This window comes from Anabas testudineus, chromosome 11 (assembly GCF_900324465.2).
Source record: "Anabas testudineus chromosome 11, fAnaTes1.2, whole genome shotgun sequence".
NCBI classification, from domain to species: Eukaryota; Metazoa; Chordata; class Actinopteri; order Anabantiformes; family Anabantidae; genus Anabas; species Anabas testudineus.
In genome coordinates this window covers 18,819,763-18,833,298 of record NC_046620.1, presented here as the reverse complement: position 1 = coordinate 18,833,298, position 13,536 = coordinate 18,819,763, and the positions used below count along the sequence as shown (strand labels likewise).

The window sequence follows — 13,536 nt, the reverse complement described above, 5'->3', positions numbered from 1 at the left end:
CAAACACTGTTCAGTTTGAGAGTAGCACAGCTGCTTATGATCACAAAGAAACACTGTTTTCTGATGCTTCAAATATTGTATTCTCCTGGCAATGTTGAATTACATTTCAAGCCGTATCAAGAACCTATGTAAATTCTTAGTCTGTTTCTATAACAGCCGCTTTTTGTTTATCTATAATAGGATTCAATAAAATATGAAATAGCTCAAGCTGAGATGTAAAACAGATAATTATACCAAATAACTTGCAGTGAACACTGCAGTTTGCATGTTTAGACAAATGGATGCGTAAGCAAAGTGTCTGTGGAAATGTATAGTTATCAAGTTGCATACCCCCACAGTTACTCACAGCTAAAGAAGTCTGTGCCAATATATGGAAACAGTGTTCCATTTGCTTACTGTAAAATGTGCCATATGGTAGTCCTCAGAGTTGCAATATATCCATACTGTCACAATTTAACGTGGTACCATATTTTAAGCCAATTTCCATAAAATAAGTGATGGATGGTTAAAATTACAACAATGGTTTAATGTTTTTTTCACAAAGCCTTGCTGCACAGCTGTTCATCTGTAGATTTGCAGATTTGACAACTCTGTGCAATTTAAAGGCGCATTTGTTTTTGTGTATAGATGTGCATTTTCTCCGGTATTATTGTTATTATCTTGCGTGTGTATGTATGTTTGTCTCTGTGTAATGGCTAAAGCAACACCATAATTTCCTTTAGCTTAATAAAGATATAAACAGATCTGTCAGTGTGTCTGTCTTTCCCTAATTATACATACATACACAACAATGCTCAAACACATGGTTTCTTCTCCCGTCTTAGATGCTGATTTTCTACTTGTCAGTTCTATTGATTCTGATTTGTGGTTCTGCTCCTTCATTGCCAAGTGGTTGCCATTTTAAGTACTGTACAGTTCAATAAACAAACTGCAGGTTACAATCCAAGGTGTCATATATAGAGAGTATGTGCATTACTCCTTAATACACCTTTCTGATATTATGATTCATGCTATTTTAATGCAGACAAAACCGTCAGTTGCAGAAACACCAACATGTTAGTTTTAAAGTCAGCTCACAATAGAGTAAATTCTTTAAAGGTGTTATGCTTCAAATTAATCTGATATTATACAAATATTTTAACTAAGGTCTTTCAAATTGATTACAATAGTTCCTTTTCACAGCAGACATTTCGACTTGTCAGACAGTAGCAGGAAAAGCAAAGGTGTTACTAATAACATTAAGGATGGCAGCTTTTTATTCAGGTGTCCCAGTAATCCATGACAAGGTGACAGTGAAACTGAAGCAGCTAAACAGAATTCAGCTGTCATTAATTTTATTATTTACACTGGTGGTTTTCCTGCGGTGCCAAGTCAAAGTGTTTTCAGTGAAAATGTCCTGCTATTCAAACTCTAGCATCACTTATAACCTCTAAGTAGAAGGCTACCTTTTTAGCACCTATTTTAAAGTGGTACTGTTTAACTAATGCCTTGCTTGGCACTTTGCAAAGAACCACATTACTGATTATGACTAAAATCTTTTGTGGGCTTCGCCGCATCTAATAATTTTGTTAAAAAATACTGAAACTTGTGTAAACCTCAAGCATTTGCATTAAGCTAAAAGTTGGAACAAGATCCAGCAGGGATCATGAAAGCTATATCCCACCAACATGGTTCTCTCACTGTCCTTCATAAGTTAGTTACATAAATTTAACTGATCAGTTTATTTAAAGTAGGTCATAAAACTACAGCCCTGGCAAGTTTTGAGAATGACATAAATATGAATTTTCATTTAAGTCTGCTGCCTCCGTCTTGCCAATAAAAGCCTCTGATACTTATGAAATGCTTGTAATTATACTTCACTATAACATCTGATAAAAAGAGCTAAACACTCGGGCTGCAAACTGAAATTAAAATTAATATTTGTGTCATTCTCATAATTTTTGACCACAGCTGTACTATAACTCTGCTACTTTTCAATCACAGACACTGAAATTGTATTTTGTACTTGCCATAAATTGCAAAAAAACTCACAGTTTAATACTACAATATTTATTTTAGCAGGCAGACTGATGTCTTAGCCAGCATACCCTAACATAAAACACGCATTGAAAGTATCGTAATTGTAAATAACTGTGCATGACCACTTAGGTTGTGAAATCAGTGAAGTGGGATTATTATACATGGCAAGAAGAAAAGTTTAAAAAGTATGTGAACCCTTTGAATAATTGACTTCAAAAAACCAAATTGGAGTAGGGTGTTAGCGTAAGTTAAGAACACCAGTTTGTAGCTGTGGACTAGAGCTACATCAAATGACAAAAATCTAACTTTTTGAGTTTACCTTGCACAAGAAGAATACGCTTATGTGAGCCATGCCTCACCAAAAGCAGCTTTCAGAAGATCTACGATCAAGAATCTATCTATCTAAGATCAACATCTGTGTTCATGAGTCTACAGTAGGTGAAACATTGAACAAGCAGGGTGTCTTTGGCAGGACACAACAAAGGAGGCTGCTGTTTACTAAAAAGAACATTGCTGCACGTGTGAAGTTTGCAAAAGAACACATTAACACTCCACAGTAGTATTGGCAAAATGTTTTATGGACTGATGAAACTCAAATTGAACTATTTGGAAAGAACATACAGCGCTAGATTTTGTTCTCAAAACAGAGACATGAAAAAACAGAATTTTTTTAGTGTGTTATTATTTTAGGCTCATTATATTTGTTAATACTCTTGACTTAGATGAAGATCAGATCACATTTTATGACAAATTAATGCAGAAATCTATGAAATTCCAAAAGGTTCACATACTTTTTCAGGTCAGCAACTGCTCAAGTAGTGATTGCTAATTCTGGTAGAATACATTTTACTTACATAACAATCTCTCTATCTAGAAACAGTCATTGATAAAATATTAATTTAAAATCAGTTGGATGGATCAGTTGTAAATCACTTAGTATTTACAGTCTGGATGTAACGCTAATTACAAATTCATGAAGCATACGTGTATCCTGTAAAAATACTCATGTACCACTGTATTAAAGATTATGTGTACATGTGCATCCAACACCCCATCTAACTTCTACCTCTGTTGTATAAACCTACTGTTAAATTACGTTTATCTTCCTCGTACTTGAACTAAACATAGCTTGGAGATCAACAGATTATCTAATGCAACACAGTTTTTTTTCCATTAGCTTTTTCTTTCTCAGGTTCCATTTACAGTAACTGTTATTGTTGCTGTCTCCCATACTAGTGAAGCCATTGTTAGTGAGCTAACAACAATCTGAAGTTACTGTACAAAGAGAAAAACAAATGCTCTGACATTACACTGGAACAGTTTCTCCAGCCAACTAAAATAACATGATTATATATAATGAGAAAATAATAACTTTCATTATAGAAGAGATGGAGTACTAGAAATTCTGCTGTGGTGTAGAAAAGATACAGGATGTTTGTCATCTGTCGAGCACATGTGATGGGCTAAATTAAATTCCAGTACAATTCACGCAACACATCCTTTTATACCTGGTTTTCACAGTAACCAACAGCATAATTGGGCTGAGGATGAGATGTTAGAAATTGAATCTCACATTTTACCATTGCTCGTTTTTGTCTTGTTCTTCTCTGCAGTCTTTTCATGCTCCATCCGTGCAGTGATATACACACCTTGTCTGTACTAAAATAGTTGCATGATGCACTGAAAGTATAGAAATCCAAAATGGAAGAAAAAAGACTTTGTCAGGAGGAAACTTTTAAAGTCAACCTTTAAAGACAAGCATTCACAGTCCCAATTATAGAAAAAAACATATTGAAGATGAGACAGCTGCATTAATGGTTACTCAGAAATTCAATTTAAAATCTAAAAGCCCAGTAGTGAGGCTATGTGACCGGTCTAGCCTTAATTAATGCCACTAAACATAAATAGAGGCAAAGTAATTTCAGTCTCAAATGTATTCCGACTGTCTGAGATGTTGGTTCTTTAAATTAGTGATGCTGCCTCTTATTCTTGATGCAGGAGAGATTGGTCTTGACTGAAACACATGTTCAGGATAAAGACACTGACTCTAGAGGAAAACAACACAAATGTCAAATGAGTTGGAATACAAACTGAATAGCAGTTACTTTTGAGCTAAATCTTTCCTAATGGGTATACAATTATTCTAGTTTCCTGCAGGGACATTGATTCCGGTTTACTAATGTTTACTTACATCTTTGATTGAGTGTGTGAATTTTTAAGGGCCCTTTGCAGTCAAGCTTTTACAAAATAATAATAATAACCTTGCATATGTGGTATGTATTTAACCACACTTGGCATTTGTTGTTTGAGTAGATTAATGTGCATATGCACGGTTAAGCATAGATTGATTGGGCAAGTGGTAAACTCTGCCACTTCGCCCAAATGCTTGGGTAACATTAAAAGAAAAGATTTCAAGCTGGTAATAGAAAGGGTTATTTCACTTTCACTGTCTGTTTTCCAATGAGAATTCAATGATTTATAATGTGTGGCCTTTTTCTGTAGAGCCACAAAAGGATATCTGAATTTCATGAGCTCATAAATACTCTACATTATCATTCATTAACATTTTCCCACAGTTTCGCAGCTAAAAAAACAATACAACCAGCTCAGAGAAGGCCAATATACCCCTAAGCAGTTATGTTTGACAGAACTACTACATTTCACATAGCAACAACAAGAATTTCAGTATTTTTTGGACTGACACTGTATAGGTAATTGTCATTTGACAGTAAGATTAAACAGCATTAACTTGTTTTCTGGCCACAAGGGGCAGTAGAACACCCTAAAAGCAAAAGTGTAGTGTACTGTGTTTAGAAATGCTTGTATAGATTACAATTGCTAGCATAAACTATTTACACATCCCACACACAAGCAGTTACATTAATTAGGATATGGGTTTCTGATAATGTGATTAATTCAAATTCCTTAATTACTCTCATTTTAGCTCTGTTATGGTCTGCACCCACTCTTGTTTCTGTGACTATGTACAATTACACACCAGTGACAATACACACAGTCACCTGATTCTTTGTTGTATGGATATTTACAAAAAATGAAGAATGTTCATATCCATCATATTTTTCTCAAGAATTTCATTCTTGTACAGGTGAAAAAAGTTTTAAAATATCAAATATTAAATTAGCAACAATAGAAACAAACACATAATCATCCATAGATGTGTGGACTCTAATTAAAGCCTGATTTAGGATAATGGTTTTCCTTCAACAAACAGTATACAGTTCATGTAGAGCTCACCAACTACAGAGTAATTATGTAATCTAACAAACTCATGACTATTAAGCAGCTAACCCCATCATTTAATGGACAGCCTGTAATTACCTCATTTTCAACCTCATTGTTTACATTTGTGGCCCTGTGCTGTCTCATTCTGAAAGTCACTACGGGTCAGTGGAGCGTTTCAGTGATCTCTTCTTCCAGGCAGACCGATAAGATCTGATTTAGCTTTTGTCTATGGCTTCCAGTAGAGAACATCATCTTGGACACAGCACAATAATGAAAGGCAGGGATCTGCTATGATGGGTACAACATCTACACAGAGCCTGTGTACAAGAAGACTATGGGGGTTATAATGGTAAATGCAACAGAGGAGAACATAATGTAACATTACTAGAACTCACAAGGCTCCAACCTCATGGTATCCCATGTATCAATGATGACAAAGAAGTCCAAGAAAGGATCAAAGTACAACCACTAGCTGTCCTTTTACTGTCTGTAACGTCACATTAGCAGTAAAAGCACCTGGCTGGGAGCACAGAGATCAGAAGAAAAGGTCAGCCATTCTAGCAGGACAAAAGAAAAGCCTCCTGCTGTGCTATTGTGACTCTGACACTCGGACAGGTTCGAGGTATATGTGTCTTCAGCTGCCCCCTTGTCAAGCAGGATTGCCTCGTAGTCTTTAAATCTGGCTTCCATTGTTCATCTGGACACTTTCCCTGAACTCAATAAAGGTTAGTAGGTAGGCGACAAGCAGTGCAGAGCGGTGTACTTACAACAGGGGTAATTGAGCAGCACAATGTCGTCCAAGGCGATGTAGCCCTGTCGCTCCTCTGAAACTGTCGCTTCAAAGATGACCTGCAAAGACAATGGATAAATTAAATGACTACAGAACATTACAACTTGAGTGTCAAGAAGACTGACAGTGTAGGAAACTAAGGAGATGAGGTCAAAAGACCTTTTGTGAACACTAAATTCACTTTTAAAAAGAAATCTTCACTGTAAAACATTATAATCATTAAAACAGTGAAGAAAAATCAGCAATGTGTCTTGTTTGGTCAGTAATGTTGTATGGTATTCTTCAAATGCAGCAATTTATTCACAATTTTAATGGAATTATTTATAACCAGAACCTTTTCAGCTTTCTACAAAAACAAGGGAGAAATATCAGAATCAAAAAGCAAGCACAGTCTAGGCACCACTTTGTAGTGAAAGGTCATAGAGAAGGCGAAGATATCAGTTCCTGTACAAACACTTGTTGGAATGTGAGCCAACCAAAAGACAGTTTCAGTTGGCTGTGGTGATAACAAGGTTTTCCATAAGCAGACTGGTTTGCTAGATTTCAGCATGCTTAAACCCATATTTCTAATGTAGATCACAGACGTGAATATACACTCTCTACATCTACAAATTTGTAGGCAATAGAACAAACTTACAAAAGTTACAGTACACTGCTGTGAAAGAAATATTCAACTCCTATCTTGTTTCTTCTACACAGTTGCAGATCTGACATAAACAAAGGCAACTTGTATTTTTTTTGAAGCAAAGGTTTGATCTAATACCAACTACACCTGTGGGAAAACGTATTCACCTCCTCACTTATGACGTCCAAAAAGCTATTTACAAAGCTATTTCTAAAGCTACAGAGATACACTCTCTACAAAAGAAGAGAACTTGGAACAACAGTTAACCTTCCCAGAAGAGACCAACCTTCCAAAATAAATGCAAGAGCATAGAAACAACAACGACAACATCAATAGGTCCAGTGGTAGCCCCAGAACTTCAATTATTATCAATTTGCTTCTTTCTCTAAAGCTGCCTGTAGTGTTAAGGGATGTTCAAATAATTTAGGTAGCAAAGGTGTCAAGCTAATGCATACTGAAGCATCTTTGGGGCAATATTTGGTTAGCCTGTCATATTCTACTTGCAGGTTTGGGACCATGCAGTCAACTGCAACACAATTGATGCTTGATGCACAAGCTAATGCCACCTTAAACAACCCTCAGCAGTATGAGCATACTGGCGTCAAGACTAGCTCGGGTGCAGATACCAGTGTTGTCATCATAGTATTATACAGTTTGAACTAGACATATTACAACAAAAATACACTGCAAAGCAAAAAAAGTGAACAACCCCTAAACAATAAGCTATAGTGCAAGGTTCATCAATACATATGAAGGTGCACACAATAATTAAGCTTACAGTGTATTGAGTGGTGAAAGTGGAAATGAAAAAAAAAAAAAAGTTCTTAGAAACACGAAATAACATATTGTGATTAGTAGCTAGACTGTTAAGGTCTTAGCCTTACAGTGCACGATAAGAAAGAAAATCCTTCTCTACTGTCCCTGTTATCAATCTACAGGGTAGCTGCAGGAGTTCTTAAACACAGCCTTAATATTCACTCACTCATCTAAATGAGGCAGGAGCACGTAGAGTGAACCGAGAGGCCTCCCAGAGTGCAACAAAGTCATTCCGGGTTTCGGAATAGTAATTACAGTCAGCAGAGCCCAAACCATTCCTCTACAAGAAACTTTTCACTTTCTGCTGCAGCGTAACAAACTCTAAACCTGAGTCCTAAGTGTGTTAACAGCCAATAAGTTGGAAGCTCTAACTGTATACTACGTCAGACTTGTGTGTGTGGCACTCAGCGCTTCACCCACCCATACTACCTCTAGCTATTTATTCTGAAGCCCAGAGGAAGTCATACTGTGACCGTGCACTCCGATGGGTAATAAATTGCCATGTTGACAATACATCAGCCTTTAAGTGCCTTGGGCCAATCAATATCACAAAAGGCCTTGGCAGATGGATACAGACTAAAGCTTTCTTTCCACTAATTTATTTTTATTTTTCAACCCTGTGTCGGACCATTAGAGACGTCTGACCGATTAACTCTTCAATTCATCACGCGTCAACGCACCCACCACCATCGATTCACTCAGCTCTGTGCTTTGAGCCATCATTAAGCTCCTCCGCAAGTGCCCTGACTTATAGAAAAGTATGTTTGAGTATGACTGTGCCAGACACTGAGGAATAACCTTGGCAAATAATACCTGTGCACATGTAAACACTACCTATTATACAAATAGCTAAACTAGCATCCCCTCCCTCCTGCAGTTTGTACATCTAATCCAGGGGACTGTAAGTACGAAGAATAGAGAGTCGTCTGAGGGGGAGAAGCTGCAGTGGACCCGAAAGCTAGAGTAATGGGTCATCCAGTTATCTTTGGGTTTCACTCAGGTCTCCCTATATCACAAAGCTGGCTCACATATAACCGGGTTAGATCACCATGGTAACCTATGCTGCACGGTTCACACGCCACAGGATGAGATAAAAACCTGCCAATTAGCTTACTGGAAAAATGCCTTAGGGGGAAAAGTTACAGTTGTTAGAATTTTCTTTTAATCATTTTTAGTTTAGATTTAGTTTTAGATAATTTAGGAGAGAGAAACTGAAAATATTTGAATAAATCAGTAAATTGCCAAAATACGATCACTCCAGATGAATAATCTAAAGGAATATTTCAACTAAAAGCAGAGTGATATTTTATAATGGAACTTTAATACCATTTATAGAAATATACATACCAAGCTTGATCCATGAGAAGCAAGATGAAAATCTATGGAACTGCCCTTTAAATAAAGGACTCCTGACAATGTCTTTATTCTGTAATTGCAGTTAGAATATTTTAAGTAAGCTGATGACTCGGTTGTAAATTTCTTATGTATTGTTTTTTGTGTTCGCTTATGTTGCAGGGCAGGGAGCTCTGAGGACCACCATAGATGCTCAGAGAGAAAAACGATGTAGAAAAAACCAAAAAAGGAGAAAAGATAGTGGAGGAGCACATTGCATAGGAGCAAGAGATAGAAGTGAAAGGTGGAAGCTTAAGCCACACTGATACTGTTTGTCATGACAGAGCCTGATAGCATCTTTAATATTTGATAGCAAAGTTGCACCCTTTTCCAATACTCACACAAGTAGAGATGGAGGAAAATCTATTTCTGCAAACAATATAAGAGATGGATTCATCCAATTGAGAATATCCAGTTCATGGTGATGTCATTCTCCCTTCTCCTTTTAGTCTCTCTCAGGCTTTTGTTGCGACAAAAATGGCCGACAAAAAACAGGCGTGTAATACTACAGAGGCACGAACTGTGAAGTGTGAATCAAGGTTTGGTTTACTGCAAGCAGCAGGGTGCCATCCCTCAGGGTGCACCGCTGTGTCATTGTCAGCGACCACAGGAAACACAAAAGAAACACGAGAAAAAAATCCAAATCACAAAGCAATTTCAGGTCAAGAAAAGCAGCTGTAAATAGTTAAGGAGATGGAAGCAGGTGGGCAATCATATTTAAAGTAAAAGGCATGCAAGCATTTTAATATGCACCTAATGCAGCATTTTATTTTACTCGTAAAGTTCAGTGCTACAGAATTGATAGTGTAGAGTAACAAAATCCATATTGCTTCCCAGGAGGCCTCACAGTGAATATGTAAAATCGAGTGTGGTAGCAGTAAAAAGGATTGCATTAAAAACAAGGTAATTAATACTTTTAGCTTTCGGTTTTCATTACAGCACTGCAGAAATTATTTGTGTGTGCGTGTGTGTACTAATGAACAACCTCTGAATTGATACGTGGATGCCATCAATCTTCACAAGGACTTTAATTCATTTCACAGCTTACGTGAAGTCCTTTCAGGAATGTGTTGAACAAAAATTGTAACACTGTTCTGTTAATTGATTTCTCCAGCTAGAATGAGAAACACACTATTGATCCATATTGGCAGTGTGGCAGCAAAATGCTGCAATATATGACGTGCAATTGCACCTGCCATTTTCCCTCTGCAGTCTGAAGAAATATGTGTGTGTGGTTAACAACCCATGGCTTTACTTGACTGTAAAGATGTGCTGCAGGCTAAAGCTACCAAAAGCTATAATTTTGTTCTGCAAAAATATATATTTCTTTATAATATGCATGTCCCTAAAGTTACAGAACTACTGTTGGCAAAGTTACAATAACGAAATTGTGTCAATGCAAAACCTAAGGAAATAACGCACTTAGCCATAAAATAGTTGTAGGAATCCATAAGAATGTCCTTGTTAGCCTTCTTCAGCCTAATGTCATGGGGCGATGTAGGGTATATACTGTCAAGCCCACTGACATTATGATGAGACTTAAATGTAATTTTGAAACTTAAAGAAATACAGTGGAGAAGTGGAGAAGAACTACTATACACTATATAAAGAGAGATGGGGGACAAAGAATAAATAATAAAATAACTTGTCAACAATAGGAAAAGGTGGCTCAAATCATGCTACAGAACCTAAATGGAGCAAATTTACTACGACATCATTTGCATCTATCCAAAGATTCATATATTTCGGGAAAGTATGTGGAAAATCATGCACATTCTCTGACTGTAGATTCCATTTACATGATTATCTCTGTATGACCTGCCAGGTGGCTTAAAAGCAAATGACACATATCTCCTGAAAATATTTACAGTGGGGAAAAAGACACCGACTTGTAAATGGTTACTGATCCACCTACAGTGAATTCTTTGATGAAATCATCAAAGAGATTCATGAGACGGAAAGACAAATGTTACTTATGCATAGCAGGATGAAATAAATAATATTTGTTTAAATAAGGGATAAAGCTCTATTTATCTTCCCTCTACTGTATACAATGCAAATCACAATTATTTAAATCATGTAAATACACATGAAAACATACTCTCCATAAGCTGCAATGTTGACTCAGACTCTGCAATATGAATGTTGTGGGTGTGACTGTGCCTGGTAATTAAGTTCCTGTTCTGTAATATTTTGACATATGTGAATGTTTGATTTTTCTAAATAAACACTAATCCTAAAAGTAAAGAAAATAAACATCTTATCTACTTCAATGAAATGCTTGATGGATCAGATAATATTCCCGTTTTTAACATTGATAACAAAATATGTTAACAACAATGGACATCTTGTTTCCAGAGATACTGGCTCTAAATTTTATCATAGCAGTCAAAGCTGAAATACAAAAGACTAACAACTTGTGATCACAGTCCAACATATCTCTGTAGCAGTCTGTTGTTCCTGAGGGGGTGCTGATGCTTGCTGATTACTAGTTTTTTTTTTTTTTTTATTATATAATCTCTAACCACTACTACCTCCAGCATCTGCCCCCGAACACACACACAAACACACTTTCCTCTTCCAAACGCCTCTGAAGTGGTAACCCTCTCCCTGTGTGGAGCTGCTCCTCAGCAGCCTGCAGGGGGGTGATCTGTTGGCAGGCAGTGCTGGACAGTGATCTTTATCAATGGGACTGGATGGATGAGTGGAGCCCTGTGGGGCCTGTGCTGAGCTTTGACTCACAGCGGTGGGAGATAGTGAGGAGAGGGAGAGAGTTCCAGGGGCGAAAAAAAAAGGAGTGAGAACAACCTAAAGAGGTACCAAGCCTCACTATGGGCTCACTCCTGCCCCTCTTCACACAGCACATAGACGCACTGTGTTCCTTCGGGGCTATGTTTAAACCTCTTCACTCATCTGCACGGCTTTACCTGCTTCATTACCTGCTGCCGATCATCCCGGTTTATAGGACAAATAAAGCAATCTGTCCTGTGTCTAAATGCCTGGCAGGGGGATTTTGGAGAACAATACCTTCTCATCATCTAGACAGCTTGGATATACCTCACCAGAGTAGTAGATTACATCACATATGCAAGCCTGTCCAAAAGGTAAACACTACAGAACTAAGCAAACTCCCCCACCTGGGCTGACTTGTTTGATTGTACACCTCGGCTCCCCCCTCTGTGACTTCACCCTCTTCCCTCCATCCACCTGCTATGGAGCAGAGGAAGAGGTGGCAGACAAACATCTAATGTCCATACAGAAGGGAAGAAAATCATTACTTTAAATCAGTTTGGCTGTTTGTGAGAGTCGCTCCGGACAGGAGAGCTGAGGATGGTAAAGCACAGGCTGTCTTCATTGATCTGTGCAGCCCTCTAATCTCATTAACTGGCTCTTGATTTATTGAGACGGGGGCCCAGAGTGCACCAAGGTTATAGAAGCAAACACCCTGCTGGCTCCCCAGCACTTAGGGTCGCTTAGAATTGAGGTCAATTGACTGTTTGGCGCACCCACGCTCCCGCAATCCTTTACACCAGCTACTGCCTTCTCATTAACGCCTGTTTTGGGGTGGGTTGGAGGGGAAGGGAACAGGCAGCCTTGGTGAAAAAACAAGAGAACATTAGGGGATAAATTATCGGCTGTAATGAGGTGAGGCAGGACTGCATACAGCCATGAGAATCTTACAAGCTACACAACAGCGCTAATAATGCAGCACCGACAATACAGGCATCAAACGCAGCTATTGATTACACTGCAGCATGCAGGTAAATTGACCAATAAATAAAGATACTATGCAAACACACACCCACTGCATTTATACACCCATTGAGCCACTGTGATATATGACACAGATGCAATTTGGCTAATTCTTGTATATGCTGTGAAATACAATTAAGCATGGGAGAAAATTACATTTTGACAAGCATATCAAAGCATAACATGCAGTTCTAAGACAAGATAGGATATCTAAAGGGTAGTACTCCAGCAGATTTGGACTAATCGGAGGCTGATTAAAGGAATAAAATGGTCAAAAAGAAACAGAGAGAGATCTTCTGACCAGTCAGGACCAAGCTGCATTTTAGAAAATGTGTATCTTTCAAAATGTCACGACCAAGTTTCTCACACTTTTGATGAGATCCGATTAGAAAGCTCCCTTGGGCGCCACGGAATTTTGGCTTTACAGGCTAAGTACTGTATTTCTCCCTTTAGAACAAACTGATCTCCATGGATAAAATCTGTGGCGTGGCCCTTTAATTAAAAGTGTCTCACAACTCTGTCGGATGTGTTCATATCAAATTTATATATCTTACAAATAAGACTAACAATGTTCCCACATTAACAACAGTGTTGGAGCTACAAAAATTGTTCCTCTTTCATGTAAAAATATATTTTTTAAAAGAATCTGATATATCTGGAGCATTTCAATGTTTTTAGAGTCTACAATCTTTGGATTCCTGACAAAAAAATTAGGTGGATTTATGTGTGAGCGTCTGCACTGTTATTCTGCATTCATTTTGTTAATCTACATGGAATGAGAAGGATGGCAGCAGTCCCAGAACTGCAAACCAAAATAGTCCCATAACATACAGTTGGATGATAATAAAATAGGTGTAATATGATATTTACAAAAAACAAAGCTTGCCATACTTTAAAA

General features: G+C 37.7%; 1 protein-coding gene across 5 annotated transcripts in view; it reads right to left on the bottom strand.

The window, feature by feature from the left end:
• Positions 1–13,536, bottom strand: part of ptprua (protein tyrosine phosphatase receptor type Ua) — a 170,570-nt gene that overhangs the window by 68,360 nt on the left and 88,674 nt on the right. For all 5 annotated transcript variants that reach the window (XM_026349674.1, XM_026349673.1, XM_026349672.1 and 2 more), the window contains exon 4: positions 6,030–6,111. In XM_026349674.1, coding sequence (XP_026205459.1) covers positions 6,030–6,111 — 82 coding nt within the window. The remainder of the gene's footprint in view (positions 1–6,029; positions 6,112–13,536) is intronic.